General features: G+C 44.1%; 3 protein-coding genes across 8 annotated transcripts in view; 1 reads left to right on the top strand and 2 right to left on the bottom strand.

Moving 5' to 3' along the window:
- Positions 1-6,214, top strand: part of WWC2 (WW and C2 domain containing 2) — a 210,436-nt gene extending 204,222 nt beyond the window's left edge. Inside the window, exons 22-23 of the mRNA XM_023630466.2 lie at positions 99-226; positions 3,541-6,214. Coding sequence (XP_023486234.1) covers positions 99-226; positions 3,541-3,607 — 195 coding nt within the window. The 3' untranslated portion in view covers positions 3,608-6,214. The remainder of the gene's footprint in view (positions 1-98; positions 227-3,540) is intronic.
- LOC100058927 (claudin-22) lies at positions 3,660-8,172 on the bottom strand. Its single transcript, XM_070253235.1, has one exon. The coding sequence runs from the start codon at positions 8,170-8,172 to the stop codon at positions 7,510-7,512; it is 663 nt and encodes a 220-aa protein (XP_070109336.1). The 3' UTR covers positions 3,660-7,509.
- Positions 7,209-25,096, bottom strand: part of LOC100058890 (putative claudin-24) — a 66,580-nt gene continuing 48,692 nt past the window's right edge. The window contains exons 3-8 of one of the 6 annotated variants that reach the window (XM_070253240.1): positions 24,077-24,633; positions 21,112-21,209; positions 18,912-19,008; positions 14,256-14,407; positions 12,851-13,011; positions 9,319-11,540 (exon numbers count right to left, since the gene is read on the bottom strand). In XM_070253240.1, coding sequence (XP_070109341.1) covers positions 9,694-10,350 — 657 coding nt within the window. In that variant the 5' untranslated portion in view covers positions 10,351-11,540; positions 12,851-13,011; positions 14,256-14,407; ... (1 more) ...; positions 21,112-21,209; positions 24,077-24,633 and the 3' untranslated portion in view covers positions 9,319-9,693. Of the gene's footprint in view, positions 14,523-18,911; positions 19,009-21,111; positions 21,210-24,076; positions 24,634-25,096 lie in introns of those variants that run through there. The other 5 variants (XM_070253239.1, XM_070253238.1, XM_070253241.1 and 2 more) reach the window with 5 other exon arrangements.

Raw genomic sequence — 25,096 nt, 5'->3', positions numbered from 1 at the left:
CTGTCTCTAGCCCACGGTCTTTGGAGCTGTGTAGCATGTCTTGAGGAATTTGTGATTAATGTTTTGTGGGATTTTTGTGCTTTTGTTCCCTTTGCCAGGCTGAGCAGTCAAAAGAAGAGCAGAAGCACGGTTTGAACGCGGAGAAACTGATGAGGCAAGTCTCCAAGGACGTGTGCCGCCTCCGGGAACAGAGCCGGAAGGTGCCTCGGCAAGTGCAGTCCTTCAGGTAACGGGCCCCGCCCCGGGACTCTCTCGGGGTGTGCTCACGTGCTCTGACTTATGCAGGAGTCCACCGCGGAGTGCGCTGGGAGTTAACATCAGGATGTGAGGCATCGCATCCCTCCTCCCAGTTTGAGCGTAGGAGCCTCCATGCATTCCTTCCTGAGGTGCACACCCCGCTGGCACATCCTGGCCCCGTCAAGTCTGGCTCCCCAAGAAGCCGGGGCCCCCAGCTCTGAGCGGCATTAGTACATCTCACTAAGGCTCGATGACCTACAGAAAAGTCACATATCTCCGAGGTTTTGTTAGCCACTCGTGTGACAGACGTCTCTTGGGCCCCCATGAGCACGTGCTCCTCTCTCCCAGAGGCTCCATCCCGGGGATCTGGCAGGTGAGCAGACATCACCCTGCCACGTGGAGACAGCCCACTGAAGGTGTCAGGGCTCCTGTGAGGGCAGGCAGGAGGGACCTTGACCCGGCAGGGCAGGCGTCGGGTCTGCAGAAGCTAGCCAGGGAAGGTGGTGAGAGAGGCAGCGTTTGCACCCTTGGTGGAAGCATGGGTGCGAGTTTTCAGGTGCTGGGGACGGTAGATTTGGGAAGGACATCGAGGCAGGAGCGACCAGCGGACAGAGGTGCAGAGCCTTAGCGGTCAGCACTGAGCTCCGTGCATGTGGTAGAGCTGCTGGCAGGTGAGCTGGGCTCAGACCACACAAGGCCGGGCCTGCTCTGCTGAAGGTTCTCGACGGTGGTTTCAGATGGTGAGGGAGCCAACACAAAAACAAGTGATGGAGATACGTTTTATGTGGGGCCAACATTAGAAGCCTTGTGGAGGATGGGCCAGGGCAGAAACTGGAGAGGGGGAGCCGATGAAGTGATAGAGTGATGGGAGGGGTCGGCGGAGGGACAGTGGGAGCTGCGGAGTGCGGAGTGCCGGCGCGAGGTGCCAGCATGGAGACGGGCGCTGGAGAGAGGAGCGGGTTTGTGGTGAGGTCTGCTTTTGGCCAGAACAGGTTAACAATTCCAGTAGGACAGCCCAGGTAACTGTGGCCGGAAGACAAGGAGAAGGAAAATCTAAAGCCAGGGTTAGAGGTCAGATGGGAGATAAAAACGGAAGTCTTCATCCTTCATGTGTTGGTTCCATCAACAGAAATGGGCCAGACATCCCAGGAAAGATGACCAGGAGAGGAGGCCCGGTGGGCGCTGACCACTGAGGGGCTCACAGCAAGAAAGGTGTTGGGGAGCGGCCGGAGGGGTAAGGGAGACCCAGGAGAGCGCATCCTGGAGCTGGAGGGAGAAGCACCCGGACACCCAGGAAAGAAGAGGAATGAAAAATATCCTCTGGACTGGGCGATCAGGAGGCATTGGCGACCATCCAGGGACGGTTCTAGTCACACGAGAGTAGGGCCACAGAAAAGGTTTTTCTGCTTGGTTTTTTCATTTGTTTTGGTTTGTATTTGGATGGGGGTGGGTGTGGGTGTGGGTGTGTGGTATGTAGAGGAGTCTGTAGGCAGTTTTTAGCCTGAAGGAGAAGCCGAGGAGAGTGTTGAGATGTGTGGGGATGGCGGGCTGCGTGGTGGAGCAGTCATGGGCCCTGGTGCAGAGGGTGTGGCCCGAGGAAGAAGTGGGAGGGCAGCGCTGTACTGAATGAGTCCAGAGTGGAGGGAAGGGACGCCAAGGCATCCTGGGCCTCCGACTCTTTAATGTGACAGTTTATAGTAAAGAGTCGAGTTTTTCCTGCCTCCCTTCCGCTGCAGAATCACTCTTGGAACTGTTGGAGAATGCTGCTCCTTGGGTTTTCAGAACTCCAGTGTGGGGAGAGGAATCTTTTCACGCCTTCGATGCTGTGGTCTCTTTGAGAGCAAGCAGCTCTCCAGCGTGGGAATCATACAACCCGCAGCAGTTGCTAAAACCCAAAATAAAGATTTGCCTTAACATACAAACCCATTTATATGACCAGGCAGGTGGTAAAACTGAATGAGATGGACCAGTATAAGACAGACTGTCCTGGAAGTGTGGAGGCCCTTGGTCGCTGACCCTGGCCTCGGGGGTGAGGCAGCGGGGAGGGGTGGGGCCGGGGGTACTCGGCCTGAAGCGCAGCGCGAGTCCACCCTGGCTGCTTGTGTCCCCTGGAGTCAGCAGCCCGGTGTCTCCTGGTCTTCTGATTTGTCAAGGGAAGTTGGAAATCAGGAATTTTATGTGAAATATCTCAAATGTAGACACTGGCAGCTAATTCAGGTATTTCAAAAACACCATGGGAGCCAAAGAAACTCACTGCCAGGAAGTGTTCAGGCACGGGTCCCCAGTTTTCAGCTCTGCCTTATGGCCTTCAAGGACACCATGACCATGCTCACTTGCCTTTTCTAATTCCTATCTTTATCTTTTATGCAATTGAACCAATCGAAAGGATGCTGTACCACAAAAAATAACTCATTCCAATTTCCACAGTTTTTTCACACTTCCTTTTCTTCTCTCTCCTTCCCTTGGTCTTTGGAGCACTTCCACCTCCATTCTGGCTTCTTACCCCACACTTCTCCTCACCTAGACTGTCCGTTTCTCAGAGCAGAGCCCATGCTGCATCCTCCCTTGTGGCTACCGACGTGCGCCGCGTGGGTAACACGCCTCAGTAGATGTGTGCTGACGGGACACTGAACCACATGAAGGTTTCGTAGAAAAACACACATGTCGACCCTGCCTTTGGTAGCCATATAACCCTAAAACCGTATTTTTTTTAACACTCTCCTAACCTCTGAGAGCCATTCTGCCCCTTTCTTTCTGAGCCTCCCCCTTTCAGGTCGTGTGTCCTTATCCCCGCCTCAGGATGCAGGATGGACTAACCTTTATGACAGGTTCCTCCTTTCCCTTCACTGGAGCCATGGTATCACCTGTCCAGTCACCCTTACCTTAGCGTGGTGTTGATTTCAAAGAATTTCCCAGTACCGTGTACTTTTCTGTGAGACAGTTTCTGTGAGAAACTATCCTGAGAAGTTTTGCGGGATCTTGGCCCTCTTGACTCCTCTACCGCCTGGTTTAGAACCCACCCGAACGGGCCCCCGGTGGTTTGAAACTGCCTTCCATTGGGCATCCTGGAAGGGAACTAACTGCCTTGGCCTGTAGGCGGGTTCCCGTCAGCCAGAGCTACCGTTCTGTCTGTCCACAGTAAAGAGGCGAAGGCGACCTTTAGTGTCACGGGGTTCTACCCAAGGAAAAGGTCTCCGAGCCAGGCTCATACAGGCTTCGCTGGCGTTCTTGGGACTGTCTTTACGGTCACAGGTACTTTCTCCATCGTATTTCAGCGGGTTTATTTCTCACCCCTGACTCTAGGGAGAAGATTGCCTACTTCACCAGGGCCAAGATCAGCATCCCGTCCCTGCCGGCTGATGACGTATGATTACATTTACATTGCTGAAGAAATTATTTTTTCACTCGTTCATTTCTTAGGGAGGGCGAAAGACTGAACATTTGTTTTGTTTTTAGGGGTTTTGGTGTTTTTTTTTTTTGTAATATACATGTCAACTCTTAAAGAGCTTTTCTTTCACATCAGATTTTCAACATGTCAATTTGTAAAGCACCTTGAATGTAATTCTTATATGTTTAAAAAAGACAAAAAAAATCAGATAACCAAAATGGGGTAATCTTGTACGCAAGTGTTGTACAGTCTGTGTGTATGGCCAGTGGGCTTTATTTAGTGAAGATGGACTAGAGGCGGTCCCCAGTGTGTATCCCATTGAACCGAGTGTTGAGAGCAAGCTCGATTTAGCGGGAGGTGGTGCTCGCTTTTCCTGTGTGTTCTCATGAGCACACTGTGCAGATGGCAGTGGCGCCCTGTGCTGTTTTGTGCTCGAGAGCAGCTCGTGCAGTGTGAAGTTCAACATGAAGCATGAGCTTCAGTACAGAGCTCCCGGCCCACCTGAAACAGGTGCGGCGCTCATTTCTGTCACCTGTGTGGGAACGCTTTGCTTCCGTCAAACAGTTTCCTTTTTGTCCTTTTCTATTTGTCTAAAGAAAACAGAAACAAAATGCTGAGCGCAAGAATATAAGAATGCGAAGGAGCAGTACTCCTGGCCTCACTGAAGTTCTTGTCATTTATGACACTGAGGGGAGGGAGATGCGAGGAGAAAGCCAGTTACCCTGAAATACACTAAAACACTCATCAGATGAGCAGCTGCTGCTTCTAACTCAGCTTGACTTTGCACAGGTGTTCACATGTGAGTTTCTGGGTGGCACCAATACCGTTTCGTCCTAGGTGTGAGGATGGTGCCAACTAGAAGAATGTGGTGGCTGCCTCTGAGGACAAACTCCTGGAGATGCAGAGGGATTTGCATCAGCACTTATTTGGTGAAACCAGGAACAAAGGAAAGGCTATCTTGATTGAATCAAAGTTGCCAAAAATTTTAAAAGATACTTTATTAAACAGATTTCTGACATTTACTGGAAATTACTTTGCAGCTCTCATGTTTGGGGGATCCCAGCTATAATTTATGGTAAGGAATTGGGAGGCAAAGAAAGGAGTATGCCTGGGGAGATTATTAATTTCAAGTATAGGCTAAGTCATTGGTTTAAAAAACACCATTCTAGATGAACAAGTTTAGAGACATAAACAGACTCAAGTGTCCTCCAGTAGAATTTTAGCTTACCCGGCCCAGGCACTTCTTAAAGAAACAGGTCCCCAGTGTAGCTCTGCCAGCATAAAGGCTTCTAAAATAAGAAGTACTTATGCGATTTAAATCATACTTATTACTCAGTCTGTTTTACTGAAAGAGGCCGTTTTTGTTTGGCCATCTTATATAGCAAACTAAATCTTTTTTTTTAGAAATGCAAATATCATCTTAAAGGAAGTGGCCCCTTAAAAACACACACACACACACACACACACACACACCCCCCACACCCACCCATGAGTTCTAAGACTAAGCTAGAACCGTCATTAGCAAGAATTTTTATTTTCTTCCAAGTAATTATATTTTGGAAAGTTCCTTTTATCAGAATCAAAATTCACATTAAGCAATTTCTGAGCCTAGAACCTTAATTATTTTTTCCTAAGTGTCCCACCACTTATATACCAATGTCTTTGAAGCTGTAACTGGACGTGACACTATGAACAAACCCAGCCTCATGAAGTGACTGAGCGCAGTGCTTCAGGACGGCCCAGTTCATTCTATCAGAGGACTAAGGCAAACTAGAGGAGGAGTACCATTCATCCTGGTCAAGGTCAAATGTGAAAGGAGTTTATTTAATGTGGAGTTCAATGAAGGTCAGCTGTTTTCAGCTTCTTAGTTTGACCATGAAAATGTTTATGGAATTATGTGTAGTTGTACCGTACGATTTTATTTTCTTCATTTATTTATTTACGGTCTTATTTATGTTCTGTTTAATATATAGTTCGGTTCTGGCCATTTTAAATGTTTGACATAGAAGAGGCTATATTGGAATATTTACAGCTTTATAAATCTTCATCAGATTAGCTGTTAACTTTTTGTAATACAGAAAGTTTCAGACAAGTATAAAAGAATAAAATCTGTCTCAGGCTGGTAGTCAGCAGTTGTGACCAAGATGCTTTTGGTTTTATTTTATAAAATTTGCTCATTTCTAACATGAGAGTCAAGCATATTTTAATGTAATCCTTTTCCACACTTTAAAAATCAGCAATAGTGTTATGTATTTATAGGCAGCTTTTAACAATCCTGTCATATTTGTACTAACCCAAATGATTCACAGTGACAAAACATTTTAATAACTTGATCACAAAACCATATGGACAATACGAATTTTAATATTATAAATACTATTTTTTAAAGGTAGAATTTATTCTGCACAGGGTAAAAAGAATGTAATATTTAGTTCTCAAGTTTGAGTTATCAGTATGTTATTACAATTTTGTATATCAGAATCTAAGTGTTACAGGTACAAAAAGAATATTGCTAGCCAAAAGAACAACATTTAGCTGAATCTCTGTAGCATGCAAATCAAATAAATTTAAAATTTTTTTTTGCTATTACTTTATCTATATTGTATTAAATATCAAAAGCTCAGGACTGAACTAAATATTTAATCAGGTTAAATTCTGAATATGTTTCTGTTTTAATTTGTCTTGTTTGTAAAAGTATGCAAATACATCACATAGATTAACTTTGGTTTCTGCACTTTTCATGTGTTTGTGGGTGGAAAAATATTCAGTGGGTTTTTTTTTTTTAAACAAAGACACATATTGCCTAATACTTTACCTCAGTGTCATTTATTGTTCAGTCAATTCCCCTGATTGGCGCAAACACAAGAGTTTATGTGAACCATGTACTGAGCAAATATAAAATCTTTCATGAAGAATTCCCCAAGCCCGCAGTTTATTGTGAATAGTTCTTGGTTGAACGCTATGCACTGCTGATAAAAAAAAGATGGAGTATTGTCGTTGTGCGAGTAAAACAAAAGGCTCCAGGATATGAGTTCTGTCATCCCACTGCCCAGACCAGCAGCGTGCTCAGCGGCCCTGGGCAGAGGTCCCCACAGGTTCTCTCCCACACACCCAGGTCCTGACCCGCAGCGCCCCCTGCATCTGCTCCCCAGAGCCAGGGGCCGCCAGGGGTGGAGGGGGCGTTGGCCGTCTGCTGGAGAGCACAGGACCCAGAAGCCAAAGCACATCTGCATGGTAGATTTTTCATGAATCTTCCAGAACACAGGATTGCCCTCCTCTGCCTCTGACATAGTAAAGGCGGTGTGGGTGAATGTGGCTGACTTTTGGAAAAGGTTCCATGGAGGCACTGAAGTCTCCAATTAGAAATAAGATGATGTGTCCATGTCTCTCACTTCTCAAGCTTTCAAAGAGCCAGCAAATTTTTTTAGTACAATCAGATGACATGCATTTTACATAAATATGCTGCAAGACTTTGGTTTCATGTAATAGGCGATCTTGAACAGTTGGAAGAAGTAAATGATTAGCAGTAACATTTCCAATTGCCAAAATGATTCATCTCTATGAATAACACCTTCAAAGATGTGTAAGTACTAATATAATGTTTTATTTACCAGTTCTGTGCAATCACTGGATCTTTTTTACAACTGAGGAAACTCATCCGCAGTAATGAGTATGATTACTATTAAGTCTTGATTGGCTTTGGTCTCAGAGTAGAAAAGTGGCTTACCATCTTAGAAAGAAATTATAGCTTAAGAAGCTAATGGCCACAGGAAAAAACACATTTTAGGAAATGAAAAGCATAGTGAATGGGTGACTTTGTAGCAAGAAATCCTACCACATCCAGAGTTGACACCTGAGGAGTGGACACCTCTGATCCCGCTGGCTTAGATTTCCAGGTGGGCATTTTTCATCTCCAGGTGTTGATGGGGATATTGCATTTCTGCCACAGCATAGTGGCCCAAGGCTGGAGGAGCTTGGGTCGAGCAGGCTGCACAGTGGAGCAGACACCCTCCTAGGAGGAGAGAGAATCCAGCAAACCACCCGAGAAAGAGGGCTTCCCCAAACTCCCACCTGGGCACAATCTCTGGGATAGTCTCATCCCAGAACTCCCGGACGATCAGGTGGGCCACCCAGGAGACCGGCACGACGGTCGTGATGCCCGCCGTCCAGAACAGAAGTCCTCCCAGGATCAGCAGTCGCTTCTTGCAAGCTGGCTGTCTCTCTCCAATTCTCAAGCAGTCCAGGCCAAACCCCGAGACCAGCAGGCCCAGGAGCCCCAGCCCGTTTGACAGGAACATGAGAATCCTGGAGCCCCTGAGTTCGGCAGGCAAAGCCAGGAAGGAATCAAAGTCCTTGCACTGCATCCCCACTTCCTCCTGGATGACGCACGTTTGCCAGAGCCCCATGGTCCAGTTTTCCATTTCATTTAAGTCCAGGTTGAGGTTTTTCCATTGTGGCAGGTAGTTTGTAAGACAGGATAAAACCCATCCCAGCAAAGATAGTGAAAGTCCAGCTAATTGTGCCACGGTTCTAACTACTACAGCCATTGTCAAGTCCTGCGAGCTTTAGCCAAACTAACTCCTGCCTTTCGGTTGCTGTGAAAAGAAGTGTGACAGTGTCTTATCACCGGCGGAGCTCAGAAATATTTTTTCATTGTGTATATAGGAGGATTCTTGCCAGGGAAATAATGCTGCAAACCAGTAACGCCAAGGTGTGGCCAAGATCATGTTCGTGTCCTGTGGGCGCAATTTTATAGGAAGCAGTTTGTCCCTGAAATAACATTAAGTCGTAATAATCCTCCTTTCATTGTTAACGTATAAATGGCTTTCATGTTGTTCCCAACCTTCCTAAGGAGTGAAAGAATTGAGAAGCCTAAATGCAAAATGTTTAATTGACAGTTTTGGCTCCACTCCTACTGCTTTGTGTCTTACTAATTGCACCTGTCAAATTTTCATCTGTTAAAGTTCTCACATGTCAATACATATGTTTTGGTACTACTGAGTGTTACCATTTTTTAAAAAATACATTCAAGAAAAGTGTTACTTAATAAATAAAACCAAATAAATTGGTCTTCGCAGAAATCTCTCTAGACCTTAACTCAGGCCTGTTTTTCTTAATCCCTCTTAGGCTATGTATACCACGTCACATGAAGCAATATTGAGCTAACATCAAGTCTGTTTACCTAGTGCCTTTCTGTCAAATTCATGCATATGCATAAACACTTACTTTTTCTTTGCTTAGATATGCCTCCTGTGCTGTGGGAAAGTTAGGCAATAGGCTTTTGTGGGTGAGAACCAGCCTCTCTGTTGGTTCATCACTAAAGTATATATCCCCATGCTTATAATTTTTAATTGAACAAGGGAGAATTTCTATTGGGGCACATGAACTGCAGAACCTGGATACCAGGCAGAATACTTTTGGAATTATCTTTTTTAAATATGAAGCTTTTGAAGGAAGAGACAAGAGGAAATTGGCCAGTATTTTTAATCTGAGAGTATCTTGATGTACCAAAAACTTTCAGCCTCATAAAATCCTGTCACATAGGGTGCCTAGTAATTTTCTGAACACAAACCACCTCTGTTCAAAGAAAACCAAAGTCATTGTTGTGGCAATAACACTCTGGGATAGGCTTAACATGTGGTTTTGCTAGTGTAGAATGCTTAAAAGATTTCAGATTGTTCATTTTTTTCTTTAGGAAACAAACTCATTATCATGTCCCGGTACCAACAAAAACAAAAAAAGATTCTGATACAGAATTAACACATTAAAGCTTAGTACCAACTATATTGGATAACCATCACCACATTTTGATTTAAATAGCCAGATCAATGGATTATTTTTGCTCATACCTATGTAATGCTTACCGTAGTAAGTTTCTTTTAGGTACAAGATTTGCCTCTTCTCCAGATTTGGAGGGGAAGGGGGGGTGATCTTGGATAGAAAAGTAGTCGTTCGGTGAGAAAATGTGACCAGCACAGATTTAGTTACATAACAAAGACCCCATTTTCATGTAGAGCCTACATCGCAGTTGATGTAGAAAGATGCGGCTCTCTGGTCTTGTCCAAGTCTTACACTTTAGGATCTGCAGTTCCATTTTCCAGGTATGGACTATGCATTTTTGCCACTGCATAGTGGCCCGAGGCTGGAGGAGCTGGGGTCGAGCAGGCTGCACAGTGGAGCAGACACCCTCCTAGGAGGAGAGAGAATCCAGCAAACCACCCGAGAAAGAGGGCTTCCCCAAACTCCCACCTGGGCACAATCTCTGGGATAGTCTCATCCCAGAACTCCCGGACGATCAGGTGAGCCACCCAGGAGACCGGCACGACGGTCGTGATGCCCGCCGTCCAGAACAGAAGTCCTCCCAGGATCAGCAGTCGCTTCTTGCAAGCTGGCTGTCTCTCTCCAATTCTCAAGCAGTCCAGGCCAAACCCCGAGACCAGCAGGCCCAGGAGCCCCAGCCCGTTTGACAGGAACATGAGAATCCTGGAGCCCCTGAGTTCGGCAGGCAAAGCCAGGAAGGAATCAAAGTCCTTGCACTGCATCCCTACTTCCTCCTGAATGATGCACGTTTGCCAGAGCCCCATGGTCCAGTTTTCCATTTCATTTAAGTCCAGGTTGAGGTTTTTCCAGTATGGCAAATAAGTTGTAATAATGGATAAAACCCATCCCAGCAAAGATAATGAAAGTCCAACGAATTGCATCACTACTCTGAAGACTAAAGCCATTGCAACAAATCTGAGGACTTCTGCCGCCCCTATAGGACAGCTGTCTTTTGTGGTTGACAGTAGTGTGACGATCTTGGTTCTATGCTGCCTGGAATATAAGCTTTGGTCATTAACTCTTTGGGCACTCTGAAATGCGTTTTTGTTCTTCTTGAATATAATGTTTCATGTAAAGGACGAAGAACTCTTAAAACTATGAGTTAGGCTTTCTGATAAGGATTTGATCTGTTACCTTCCAATTTGCTTGGTAAAATTATATCCCCAATGCTTGATGATTATAAGTCTAAAGATGAACAAAGAGGGCTCTATGACCCCTCACCCTAAAATACAACAGAAATCTTTGTGCTTCAATATGGATTAATTAGATTTTAAGTGGTGATAAAAGGCCAGCTCTTTCTACAACAGGACTTCATTGTAATACCTGAATCTGAGATTTCAGAGATGCAAAACAAGACCCTGTAAAGAAAGGTAGACTGTTTCCCTATAATCTTTATTCTTCTCGGACTTCCTTAACCTACACAAGAGCCTGGCCCACGTTCTTGAGTGTCACAGGGACTTGGCTGGGACTTGGCAAAGACGTTTCCGTCAGATTCCTTTGAAAGGTAGAGGCTGGTTTGCTGGGTTAATTAAAAGGAGAACGACAGAGGCCAGGCCCAGAGGTAGTAAGTGAGGAAGGGAGCTTCGCAGGAGCTCTCCGTTTCACGCTAAGATCTTCTCCATCCTTGTTAAGGACTTAGGGTACAGCTTGATTTCTTTGTATCTGGGAGGTGTGTTTTGGTCCAGAGCTGAGCTGTCTGCTGTTGTGTAAGCCATAGACAAAGCAGCACCTAGCATGAAGACTCCTGCCATTTCCAGACAAAAGGCCCTGGTTTGAAAACAATAGCCACAGTGGAGCTGATCTCTGAGATTGGATCTTGTTTGCTTTTTTTTTCATTTGGGCCACGCGTTGAGAGCATGATCCGTCAGGGAATCCAGGCCCTCACAGGCCAGGACAAGAGGCCACCTGCTCCAGAGTCCCCGGGCTCCTCCCCAGGTTCTGCATGGTCCAGCTCCTCTCCACAGGGCCCCTGGGTGTCCAGCACCCACGGCAAAAAGGCAGGGTCTGACAGGCCTGCATGAGATAGAACAGGCAGGTTCCTAAAGTGGAGCCACTGACCTGGAAGAGTCGAGTGTCGACTGGTAAGAGGCATTGACTGCAAGAGAAGCAAAAAGATTATTTGGAGTCTCAAGAATTGCAATTTGGAAAATGGAGATTGAGTAGAAGCTCAGATGTGCTCCAAAGAAGACAAAGGAGACAGGATTTTATAGAGGCGAAAAGAAATAAATTATACAGGTGGTTTTGTAAGATTTGTGATTGATGCCAGCAACAGCTGTTACTTCTTGGCTTTATATGATCGGTTGCTAAGGCCATCTCTAAGGCAGAAAGTTCTTATCTATGGGAGTAAGCATGTTTCTTGGAAGGTCAAGATGATGGCAGTGAAGCACAGTTCAAAGGTTACATTCTGTCTGGGTAGAGATACACATAAGCCCCACTTCCCTAATGGCCTCCCAGCTCCATTTTAGAAGCCTTGACATATGTTACTCCATTTTGTTATCATCAGCAGCATTTTCCCCTTTTGGTCAAGATCTTTTGGCAGAAAGCATCATGGATCAGTGTTTTATTGACATATATATATCCCTCGTCACCAGGATGGCTCATTCCTGGGAAGTCATGTCCCATGTAGGGGGACAGCAAGGTACTCAATCATCAGTAGGAGTAACGCAGTCAATGGCTTTGGCCACATCTGAGCAATAAGGAGGTGGTCAGGAAATGAGTCTGAGGTGATGAGGATCAAGGCTGCCCTAGGGCATCCTGCCTTACATACCGATCGACATCGTCCTCCTCCAGGAAGTATAGGACGTCCTGACCTGATTCATATCCAAAGTTATACGACCATCTGATAACCAGACCCCACCTGCACTGATACCATTTTAACGACTTTTTTACATAATCTTTCCATTGTCTTGTAAAGAAGTAACTCACATACCTACGCCTTATAAATTTAGCCCTGCCCTCAACCCAGTGTAGCTCTTCACTGCCCGTGAGTTCCGTCCCCGTGATACTCCACGCTATTCTCTGAATAAAGGAGCACTACTACCAGACCTTGAGAGTCCAAGAAATCTTTCTTTTGATTCCTCAGCTCGCCAAGCCCACATCAATAGGCATAGTGTCTATCTGGAAACAGTATCAAGTCCTTTGTTCAGAGTTGCAAGATTGGTTGATCATCTCAAGTCACTGAGCAATCGTTATTCTGGAGGTAGAGACAGACAAACAGCATCAAGAAATGCAAACCATTAGTCGCTTAAGGTGACAAAGATCATGCAAACCAGGACAATAATCATTAGTATTACTTGGAGCAGATCTAAGTGAGTAGTAGTATAAGTTTAAATGTAAGTACACATAGCAAAATTCCAGTAATCATAAACAATATTTAAAGTTCTGATCTGCTCCAAGCACCCGTACCTGAAGGAAGACAGGGAACCAGAGGGTGTCATTAAAAGACATTGGACTAGAGAGATGCTATGCTGCTTTTATAATTTTTCCAAGTTCTGATGCAACTTCACCAGGGGAGTTGATCCAGGTACAGCAGCAGGTGTAGGCTGTGGCACAGATGCCGCCCTGTTCTGTAAGGAGATAATTGAGTGCCTGTTGATTATCTAATATAACCCTTGCTATGGAATCCAGGGATCATTGTTATTGAGCAAGGCTTGAGTGGTGGATTTTGCCAGGGTGGCTATGGTTAGGGATAAAATTTTTATCAACAGGTCATCATGGACAACATTAATCCAAGGAACAAAGTCTTTGGGACTGGTAATCAATGGAGAGTAGTTGAGGTGTAAAAAGGGGTTGCCAGCTTTCCCCTAGACCTATGAAATTGCAGTTGTTTTGTTTTGTTTTTTTAAAGATTGGCACCTGAGCTAACAACTGTTGCCAATCTTCTTTTTTTTTTTTTCCTGCTTTATCTCCCCAAACCCCCCTGTACATAGTTGTATATCCTAGTTGCAGGTCCCTCTAGCTGTGGGATGTGGGACGCCGCCTCAACGTGGCCTAATGAGCGGTGCCATGTCCGCACCCAGGATCCGAACCCTGGGCCGCCATAGCAGAGCGCACGAACTTAACCACTCGGCCATGGAGCCGGCCCCGGGTTTTTTTTTTTTAACAAGAACTTTAAATGATATATGGTATCCTAAAAGGCATTGTCCTGCCATACACCAGCTGTCTAGACATTCATAAGCCCATGGTTCCCCGTAGTAATCACACACAAAGGTGTACCCAAAAGGGGCATCTAATATGCAACGCCTTCTAGTTCCATAGTAGTGTCAGTGGTCAGGAGCACTTGGAAAGGTCCTTTCCAATGGGATTTGAGGGCTGTCCTCGTCTCTTGATGCTTCCAGAATATAGTCACTGGGCTCTAGACCGTGACCAACAAGATCCTTTAAACTGGAACCTGGGAAAACTTCTTTAACCTGTCGATGATAGGCTGAGGCTAAGACATTATAACCTTACAACAGCTGGTCACATTAGCACAAGACAACAAGGGGTCAGCAGAAGGTTGTGTACCAATAGACACTGATGTGCTGGTGATTATCTCGTCTGGAGTTAGTTTCTGTTTTCCAAAGAGGGAACTGTGAACAGTCAGCAGGACCAAAGGCAAAACTTTAGCCCAGGGGAGTTCTGTCTACAGTATATAACAAAACCTCAAAGACAATAACAGGACTAGAATCAAATGTCTACAAAGGTGTAAACATAATTTTTCTCTCCACAATTACCCTAATTTCTTTTACCTAAAATAATCACAGTAAAACTAATTTATTTATATTAAAAACTTGGCCTGATTATTTATACAAGTGAAAATCAGAATACTCACTGAGAGCCAGCCCTGATGGCCTAGTGGTTAGAGTTCAGCACCCTCTGCTTTGGCGGCCCAGGTTGAGTTCCTGGGCGTGTAACCATACCACTTGTCTGTCAGTAGCCATGCTGTGGTGGTGGCTCACATAAAAGAACTAGAAGGACCTACAACTAGAATATACAACTATGTATTAGGGTTTTGGGAAGGGGAAAAAGAAAAGAGAGAGAAGATTGGCAACAGATGTTAGCTCAGAGCAAATCTTTCCAAGCAAAAAAAAAAAAAAAAAAAAAATACTCACTGAGAGTTTCTGAATTCTGGAGGAATCAGGTAGGGAGAAAAAGTAAATGTTTCATCTTTGTTCACAAAGGTATATCTTACCTAATTGTTGACAGCTTAAAGGATTTCTTTAAATCTGGAAAAGCAAAAAGTTACACCATCTTTCTCAGCTCACATAGTCTCATGTAATTTAATATTTCTTCTACTTCAGTCCAGTTTTTCCATTAGTGTTCTGAACTGTGCCTGATGATTGAGGATGATAGGAACAGTGACAATTTGAAGAAGGTGAAAGGTTTTTGGTAAGGTTTGTGTGTCTGCGCAGTGAAGTGGGTGCCTTGCTCACAGGCAACTGTGGACGGTATATCCCAACTGGGAAATACATTGTTCTAACAGTTTCTTTGCCATCGTGAGGGCATTAGCTTTTCTGAGTAATCAAAGACTTGATAAAGACAAAATACAGAATCTTTGTTTCCTAGGCAGATTACATTAAAGGTAAAGGAACTTTGTTTATAATTTCTTATTAAGAGCAGACCAATAATCTGAGAAGCCTTTGTCCTTTAATAGAAAAACCAAATTCTAATTTTGTGCCAGTATACTTTTGATATTAGAATTTATTTTTAAATAAATTCATTTTGATCTTAGCTAGCTTGACCACACATCAAAATTTCTTTTTTTTTTTAAAGATTGGCACCTGAGCTAACAACTGTTGCCAATCTTCTTTTTTTTTTTCTGCTTTTTCTCCCCAAATCCCCCCAGTACACAGCTGTATATTCTAGTTGTGGGTCCCTCTAGTTGTGGCATGTGGGACGTCGCCTCAACGTGGCCCGACAAGCGGTGCCATGTCCACACCCAGGATCCAAACCAGTGAAACCCCAGGCCGCCAAAGTGGAGCATGCGAACTTAACCACTCAGCCACAGGGCCAGCCGCCAAAATTTCTTTTTTAAAGATTCCTTTTTCACAAACCTTCTACAACTTTCTATATCTTTTTAGATTTTGTCCTATCTCTTTGTTTCTTATTTTGGAACAATCATTTTATTTTAGGGCAAAATTACCTTCTTGTTTTACTTTAACAAAAATGCATCTTCATTCTTCATACCTTCTCTTACTGAAAACATATATCCTATTTTCCTTATCTACTTTTCATATACAGTTGTCTTCTCAATTTTAAAAACTTACAAAGTTTATCTAAAAGAGAAATGATGCAAGGCAGTTGTTACAGAATAATTACAGATTTTACTCTTGGAGGTTAGCATAATTGCCTATGCATTACATTAAATGAATATAAACTCTTCTATGTAATATAGTTATGTAATATAGTTAAAATAAACTGTACACTCTTAGGAAATTACAGTGTGAGATTCATTGGTGTCTACAGGTTCATCCTGACATGGCTCTGCTAGACCAGGAGTGACAGGACAGGCAGAACAAGATCCCCACATTAATGCTGAAGAGAGTTGATCTAAGTTAAGTAGGCAGAATAAAATTTTGAAAGATAGAACAACTTCGAAACTAATGGCAGAGCTATAAATATCTGGGAAGCCACCACCAGAATTCTCAGCCTTGCGAGTAATAAGGAATGGGGGAAGGTCTTTTAAATAAAGGTTGTTGCCTGGTTGTAAATCTGAAAAGACTAGGCAACAAAGTGCGAGCCTGTCAGAGAGTGATTACAGCCTGGCCTGGAGGAGTTGGCACTGTCTGTGTGCAGGACAGAAAGGGTGGGTGCTCTTGTATTGGCCTCTCCATCTGGCTGCATGGACCTTTCTGTTGCTCAGTTTACTGTGATGTAAGAGGAGTGGCTTTCAAACATGTTGGATCATTCCACAGCAAGAAATATAGTGTATATTATGGTCCAGCATATACCTACATATATAAAACCATATATGTAACTGAAATAAAAATTTAATAAACTGACATGTATTTTCTATTTTTAGTATATGCCATATATTCATTCTATCTTGCATGTTATGAAATTTTTCTTTTATTTGTATATAAATTTATAATAAATTTATATGTATTTTAGATAACATTAAAGATATGTATTATCCATTTACATTTTGATAAGTGTAGATACCACGTACGTTTTCTATTTAAATAAATGTTAATCATAATTTATCAATGGTCTGTGACCATAGTTTGAAAAATAAGGAGTTACAGGGGCCGGTCCAGTGGCACAGTGGTTAAGTTCGCACGTTCCACTTTGGAGGCCCAGGGTTCACCGGTTCGGATCCCAGGTGCAGACATGGCACCGCTTGGCAAGCCATGCTGTGGCAGGCGTCCCACATATAAAGTAGAGTAAGATGGGCATGGATGTTAGCTCAGGGCCAGTCTTCCTCAGCAAAAAGAGGAGGATTGGCAGCAGATGTTAGCTCAGGGCTAATCTTCCTCAAAAAAAAAGAAAAATAAGGAGTTACAGTAAATCCTTCCATAGTAGGAGATGCTCTCATGAGAATTCCATTGCTTCTCATCTTTCATATGGGCTCCTGCTGCTTTGCATGGACTCTTAGCGTCAAGGCACCTGTTCGCATAGAGTTAATTTACACTTATTACTCTAAGTGTTCTGATGTTTTCTCTTTGGTTCATTTGGTATCCTCAGCTCTTCTTCCAACTTTCCTTTTTTTAACTGTTTGTAATCTTTGCTGTCCAGTGAAAACTAGGAAGCAGGCAATCATCAACTCTCTCATAAAGTAGCATCCTGTAGTAGATTAGCAAATCCATAAACACATTTCATAACTTCTAGAAGCATATTTCTCTTTACAGCAAACTTTTCACTGTGGCGTAAAGCATATCTATTGATAACCCAAATATTGTTTGTCTCTCTGTAAAAAAAAGTAGAAAGCCAAAACTAGACAAACTTATGTTTAGCAGTGTCCCAGTATACCATCCTATCTGGAAATGATTTAGAAATTCACTGAATATCTATTATTTAGTTTAACTTAGTATAAACTTTTATCTTATTTTACAATTATTTAAACACGTTTTTAAGTTATGTTTGGATTAGACATTAAATAGTTAACCATCATCCAAGTCATTCTGCCTCCTGATAAATTTTGCAACAGAAACAGCAGACCAATAAACCCAGGTAGAAAAAGTTGTATATTTTCAGTACATTCTCTATTGATAACTCTGAAGATGTGCCTGTTTCGATTAAACCAGCAAATTTAAATTATCTTTTATCAAACATGATCTCAGATCACTTGAACTTGAAAAACATTTGGGTTAGTTTTTATTATATTTAGAAATAATTTATATAAGCGCTTACTTCAAGTTAATTAAATAGAGTTCTTTAGAAATGAATTTTGGTAATACCATCCAGAGGTGGAAAACTATCACACGTATATACCATAAAAAGATATGTGAACAGACACAGAGATTTTATAGCTTTTATTTTACAAATTTCAGCCACGAATCAGATAGAGTAATACAAAGCTCACTACTTGGGAAAGAATGGTTGGCTCCAAATTTTTTGCTTCTGGCCAATGGAAAAAGTTAAAGTTACCTGTTTAAAAGTTTATTTTTTGTTGTATTTTGGAGGTTGTTTTTGGGTTTTTTTCAAACTTCAGGCTTTCCTGATTGAGTTAGCCAGTTAGGCAATTGTTGGCTGTTATCTCCTTAGGTGTTTACATTCAAAGACCTGGTAAAGTTTACAACTTCAAAGGACAGAGAGAAAAATGCAAGTTTTTTAATTTGTCATAGGAGTTTTGGGGTAATTGTAATTTAAAACATTCCTTCAGTCTTAGGAATTGAATGTGGGTGAAGGAAGAGCAGAGACAGTGACAGTAGCGAAAGGAGTGTTGGCTGACTTTCCTACTTTGCAAGCCTTTGAGAGAGGTCTGACTTGGCCTGAGTTAAGAATTAACAGCTTGCAGGAAAGCAACTTTTTCGTTGTTTCATTTAGAGGCCTCAAGACACCAATTAAAATAAGCTTCCCATTCGATTCGTTTAGTTTGATAACTTTTTCCAATTGAGCACACAAGCAAACCAATTTAGGAATTTCAAAGGGGCCCCATTTAGGCCAGTGAGACCTCAAATCATCCCAAGTAATGCGAATCTGGCAGGACAAAAATCTACATGTAGAAGGTCCGTATTCTTTACACAAAACCACCAGGAGGCCCAGAGTGGGGGCTGCCCTTCAGTGGTCCCCTTAGAAGATGGACTTCCCGTTCCTAAGTGCTCACCAAAGAAACAAAGGCCCAACAAAGGAGTGAAGACAAATAGATGTTCCTTAACAAAGCCAACAACGAAAGGACAGGATGGCCAGAACTGGTATCAAAGGACACCCGAATAAAGAGTTTGAACCTCAACCAAAGAATGGAAGGTTCCAGCCCAGGAGGTCTTACCACTGGGAGCTGGAGCCACCAGGAGGAGACAATAATGCACATAACACTCTTTGCAGTTACCTTGCTCTTGTCCACGCAGTAACCCCAGAATCAGAGGTCAGTCGCTCTGAATCCCATGTCTCTGACACCATGTAACGTCATGAATAAGAGGCGTAAACTGCAAGAGAAGCAAAACATTTATTTGAGGTCTCAAGAATTGTACTTCAGGATACACAGATTTGAGTAGAAACTCAAATGTGCTCCAAGGAAGACAAAGGAGACAGGAGTTTATAGAGGCAAAAAGAGAAATTATATAGGTTGCTTTGTAAGATCTGTGATTGGTGCCTGCAACAACTGTTAATTCTTGGCTGTGCGTGATCAGTTGTTGAGGCCATCTCCAAGGCAGAAAGTTCTTATCTACGGGAGTAAGCATATTTCTTGAAAGAAGGTCAGGATGACAGCAGTTCAAAGGGTACATTCCATCTGGGTAAAGATGTGCATAAGCCCCACCACTCTAATGGCCTCCCAACTCCGTTTTAGAAGCCTTGACGTATGTTACTCCATTTTGTTGTCATTGTCTACACCAACCTGGTGAAACAGAACCCCTGCCCATCACATTTCAGCCTTTGAGTCTAGTCCAGGATCAGAGATCTTTTATGATGTCGCTCAACAGGAGATTGGAGAGACAGAACCCAATCCGGATGTATCCAAAGTAAGCACAAGAGTCAGGTTAGATGAATGGTGCTTTCTTCAGCATTTTCCATTATTTTATGGCAAAAAAGAAAACGAACTCTTTGTTAACTTTTACAAATTCTCAGAATCCCTTAGGATATATTGCTGTCCTCACTGTACAAAAATAAGAAGTTCCAGTTTGCACAAAGAATGCGGGTCCAGGGCCTCATCACTAGGAGATGGGCTAATGGTGAGCTACAGCTTGCTGACCAGGAGGCAGGCAGGATGATGAAAGTGCTCTGGAGTGTGGGAACTGGAATTGGCCGCCCCAAGATATGTCTCTTTGGCATGAAGATTATTTTGGGCTGGTTACTTTTTAAAAAACTGCAGACAGGAGAGAAACTCTGAAAAGCAGAGTTTACTTACCCTTTGTTAAGAAACATTTACATTGTAAAGGAAATCTCCATCTGTAAATGTGTCTCCCTCTCTGTGCAGGAAGAAGGGGGGATGACCTTATCTCTAGGAACTCTTATCAATGCAGAAGGCAAGGACTTAAATCTGCATAATAACCTGACCCTTGTTTACTGTACTTGTCTGGTAATCTCCCGTAACTGACCCCCCCCCACCCCCAACATCCTCCTTTGTCTTTAGCTGAAGATGATATTTAACGTGGTGGCTTCAGCCATTTTGGGGAGTTGCTCAGTTTGCCTGAGCCTCTCCCATGTATACATGTTATAAAGCTTTGTTTAATTTTCTCCTGTTATTCTGTCTCATGTGAATTTAATTCATTCTCCGGCCAGAAGAACCCAGAGTGGGTAAAGGAAATGTCTTCCTCCCCTACAGTTGCAATCATTAACAATTACAGGGAGATGATTCTGAATATTGCATTGAAACTTTTTTGAAGAAGAAGAGAAAACCCTGAGCTAACATCTGCCGCCAATCCTCCTCCTTTTGCTGAGGAATCTCAGCCCTGGGCTAACATCCATGCCCATCTTCCTGTATTTTATGTGGGACGCCTGCCACAGCATAGCTTGATAGGCGGTGTATAGGTCCGCACCCGGGATCCGAACCGGCAAGCCTCAGGCTGCCAAAGTGGAGAGCACAAACTTAACTGCTACGCCACCAGGCCAGCCCCCAAAACTTTGCTTTAAAATGGAAGAGAATAGGCTGCTCTGTGAGATAGTGAGCTCTCCATCCCAAAGATGTTTAAAAAGGGGTAATTCTCGGGAACCGGCCCCTTGGCCAAGTGGTTAAGTTCACGTGCTCCGCTTGGGCAGCCCAAGGTTTGCCAGTTCGGATTCTGGAACGGACCTACACACCACTCATCAAGCCATGCTGTGGTGGCATCCCACATAGAAGAACTAGAATGACCTACAACTAGGATGTACAACTATGTACTGGGGCTTTGGGGATAAAAAAAATACTATGAACTCACTAATCAGGACAAGACACTCTGTTGCCTTCACAACCCCCATAGCACAAAGCCTTGAATCTCTTACATGTCCAACAAATATTTGTCTAGTAAATGGATAAGGTGGAGGCTTTGAAATGGTAGTGCATGTCAACATAGAATACCATCCTGGAAGTGCTGTGCCCATTTGCCAGTTACCTTTCGTGATGATGATGACGGGGCTGTCCTGATGATGATGGGGCTGTGTGTCTGAGCAGGACCAATGAACTTGAAAAGAAGTGAACTCAATCAACCACCTATAGCGGGATAGGAAATATTGACAAAGCATCATGTGTTAGCAGACAAGAGTGTCCTAGGCCAGAAGGGTGTCAAGACTGACGTATTCTAGGTTTTGGGAAAAGACAGGAAGGCTGCCAGTACACCAAAATCTTACAGGATGCCAGAGATGGATACTTTTTCTTTTCCTTGTTTTCATTATTTATATCTTCTAAATTTTCGACAAACTAGGTAGGATTCTCATCAGAAGAAAACGTAAATGTTATAAAAGATAAAAGATACCCTGCTGGACTAAGCTTTTTTCTTTTGTCAGATCATAATAACAGGTAACGATTATCAAATGCCTTCTACTTACCAGGCTCTGGTCTGAGGACTGGCACACATATCATCTCATTGAATCCTCACGGTCACCCAGTGGGGTGGGCACTGGCAGCAGCCCCATTTTGAGAAGACAGCACTAAAGCACAGAGGCAAGTAACTTGCCCACAGTCACAAGGTCATTTCTAGAACTTCAGACACAGGTGCCTAGATTCTTTTCCTAGAGCCCAGAAGTAGCCTGGGGCTAGGTCCCCTGAGTCTACACTTAGCAGTCTTGTTCCAAGAAGAGCGTCTGATTCAGAACCACGTGAGGGGCTTATTCCAGCTTTTCGTTTTTTTTTTTTTTTTGAGGAAGATTAGCCCTGTGCTAACATCTGCCACCATCTTCCTCTTTTTTTTTGTCAAGGAAGACTGGCCCTGAGCTAATATCTGTGCCCATCTTCCTCTACTTTGTATGTGGGATGCCTGCCACAGCATGGCTTGACAAGTGGTGTGTAGGTCCACACCCAGGATCCAAACCCATGCACCCTGAGCCACTGAAGCGGAATGTGCGCACTTAACTGTTGCGCCACTGGGCTGACCCCTATTCCAGCTTTTCTTTTGGGTTCCACACCCATGGTGTGCCAGAAAATGTTTGACAGTGGCTGTCGGGTTGTGGGAGCCCTGGTTTACAGCCTTTGCCAATTTCCATGGTGTAAATACTCCTGCCATGACCAATTTCAGGTTAGTAATGTGAAGTTACTGAATGTGGAGTTAGGAAGACATGTGTGTAGCCCACCTTACATAGCATTTTTACTGTATGGATACAATAGATTTACACAATCTCAAGAGCATAGATAATAATAAAATGAATTAAAATAATTAGGAAGTGATAAGTTTTGAGTATTGATAAATAGTTTTGTTTTCAATATAATTTGATTGTAAGTTTCTGTAATTCCATTTTTAGTGATGGCTATGTTTAACAACTAACTCCCAAAATTCCTGAAAAATGAACACTTGGCTCTCTGGGGTCAGCGTGAGACAGCTCCAGCACGTCACCAGCCCAGATATTACAAATCAGAGTCTCTCAAGGGAGCTGGGGGGCAGCATCCTGCAAGTTAACGAGCTCCTGCAGGAATTCTCAGACATGCTGAAGCTCACCATTTGAGAACGCGGCCCCTTGGCTTTGTAGCAGGGAGCTCAGGGCTGACCCGTCAGAATCCTTGGTTGATCCCACCCCCACTGCAGCAGCCCAGCCCGTGGAGAAGGCCGGAGGACAGTGGTCCGGGTTTCGCCAGCCCCTTCCTACTCCATCTACCTCTTGATTTTCGCTCTTTTGCTCAAGGTGACTTCTCCAAAATATGGATGTAGTCCCTTATGCCATTCTGTTCCAGTCACCCAAACACCTGTGTGCCTCTCAGGCCTCCAAACATTTAGGACATCGGTAGTTAAAAAAAATATATATATATGTGTATATATATATATATATATATACACACATATATATATATAATTTTTAAATTCATAGCACTTCTCAATTACTTGAATGAATTGGTTTGATTTTATAATTGCCAGGCAGTCTATTAGTTGAGTGCCCCTGGGACTTTCCTCAAAGGGTTTTGGGGAGAAGCAAAAAGAAAAAGATCCATCCTTGCCCATGGAGTGAAAAAAAAAAAAGCTTGGGGGGGGGATCCTCAAGAGACTATAAGGAAAAATAGATCAACAAGTATAAACTAACACTGCTCTGCGAACTTAACAAATGGCACCTGGGTGTTTATACTTGCAGCATCCACCATCCTAAATTTCCTGCATCAGAGGATCTTTGGGGAGTCAGCATCAGAAAGTTATTCCCGTGGGCCTGACGTGTTGTTCGGGACCTTCTGGGGGAGAACGGACTGAAGCAGGAGGGGGGAGGGGTCCAGCCCAGCAGAGCATCTTGGATCTTGCTGTCAATGTTGCTGTCCTCCATCTCCCAGCCCAGAGAGGGGGTGTCTGAATATGCACCCCAAGAGGCATCGCCCACACATAATCACTCTGGTTTCTGAGTGACTCCAGGGTGGCCTTGCTCAGGCTCAGGCGATGGCATTTAAGAGAGGAAGTGGGGGAGCCCCAGACAATGTGAACTTGATCCCTCCTTGCATGTGCTGGCGCGGAGGACTGTGTGGATTTCCAGCAGCGGGTCTGAAAGCTCTTTTCATAGCTGGGTGTGTGTGGGTGGAGTGTTTCTGAAAGATTACTTATCTGATGTTTGTGTCTTCTGAGGCCTTAGCTGAGATTGTATTCCAAGCTTTAAAAGGACTAACGCTAAAAAAATAATGTGAGATCTCAGGTCTGGATAGTGAAGGGGACATCCTTTTGTGCAGTGGTGATGGGACCAAGAGACAGAATAAAGTGTAATAATGATAACCAGTATTTATTGAGCACTTACTGTTTGCTAGGCATTAGGATCAGGGCTTTATCTGTGTTATCTTCTCTTATCCTCTCAAGAACCCCATGATGTAGGTACCATTATTACCTCCATTTAACAGATAAGGCATCTGAGGTTTAAATCAGCCAATTAGCTTGCCCTCCATAGAGCAGAGAATTATACCTGAGCCCGTCAAACACCAAAGTCCAGCCCTTGATCACTTTATGCTGTAAAAGCGATCTTCGGCCATTGTCACAATCGCCTCTCCATTCTGTCCAGAAGCTTCACCTGCTGACCCTCGGCCTTCACTGAGCACAGGGCCTCTTCCTCCGACCAGAGTCAGGTGCTGAGGGCGCCGGGCAGGCGCAGGCTGAGGCGGAGGAGGCTTACGCTGGTTCTGTGGCTGAAAAGTTCGCAACTGCACCAGCAAAGGGGCTTTCCAGGGAGGACCACGGGACTAGACACAGAGACACAGTCTCCACCCTCTCCACAAAAAGAAACGAAAAGCCCTCTCTCTCAGGATTAACTGCGTTCTTTTCTTTGTAAATCCTTTCTAGATATTAATCTAAGCTCACAACCCTTGCGGCTAATTTCCAGTTAACAGATGGGGAAATCATTGCAAACCAGCGACAGCCTTGCTGTGTCCTCTTGAGGAGACGAGTGTCTAGAGACTCATGGGACCCCAGAGGCAGCCGCCACCTCGGACATCACAGCGCCTTCATTTCATCGGGAGCTGAGGCCTGAAGAACGGATGCACCTAGTTAGGACCAGGGTCAAAGCTAAGACCTGGCCCCCAGGCTCAGATTCCGGGGCTCTGTCCCCTCTACCATGCTGCTGGGTGCTGGCAGGAATGCACAGCCCCAGCTGGTGCCCCGGCCATCAGAGTATTTGATTTGTCTTCTCTCCAGAAGAGAGAACAGATTCCATGCCGACATTCACTGAGCACCTGCCACACACTGGAAACTGGGCAAGGAGCTGGGGGAGGGGCAGAAGCGAGGTGGGAGAGCATGACTCCAGGTAGAGGGGACAGGAGCAAAGGCAGGGCCATAGGTGGTGCCCAATCTGGGACCGCCGTGGCCCCTGTGAAGCCTGGCAAGCAGCCAGAGGGAGGATGAGCTGGACAGGGGGTTGACAGGAGGTGACACTGGAAAAATAGGCTGGGGTCACAGTTATTCGACAGATCTTCATTGAGCAGCTACTGTG

Source organism: Equus caballus, chromosome 27 (assembly GCF_041296265.1).
Source record: "Equus caballus isolate H_3958 breed thoroughbred chromosome 27, TB-T2T, whole genome shotgun sequence".
In the NCBI taxonomy this organism is placed as follows: Eukaryota; Metazoa; Chordata; class Mammalia; order Perissodactyla; family Equidae; genus Equus; species Equus caballus.
The sequence above is the reverse complement of the archived record's forward strand: the minus strand, read 5'-3'. Positions and strand labels throughout refer to the sequence as shown.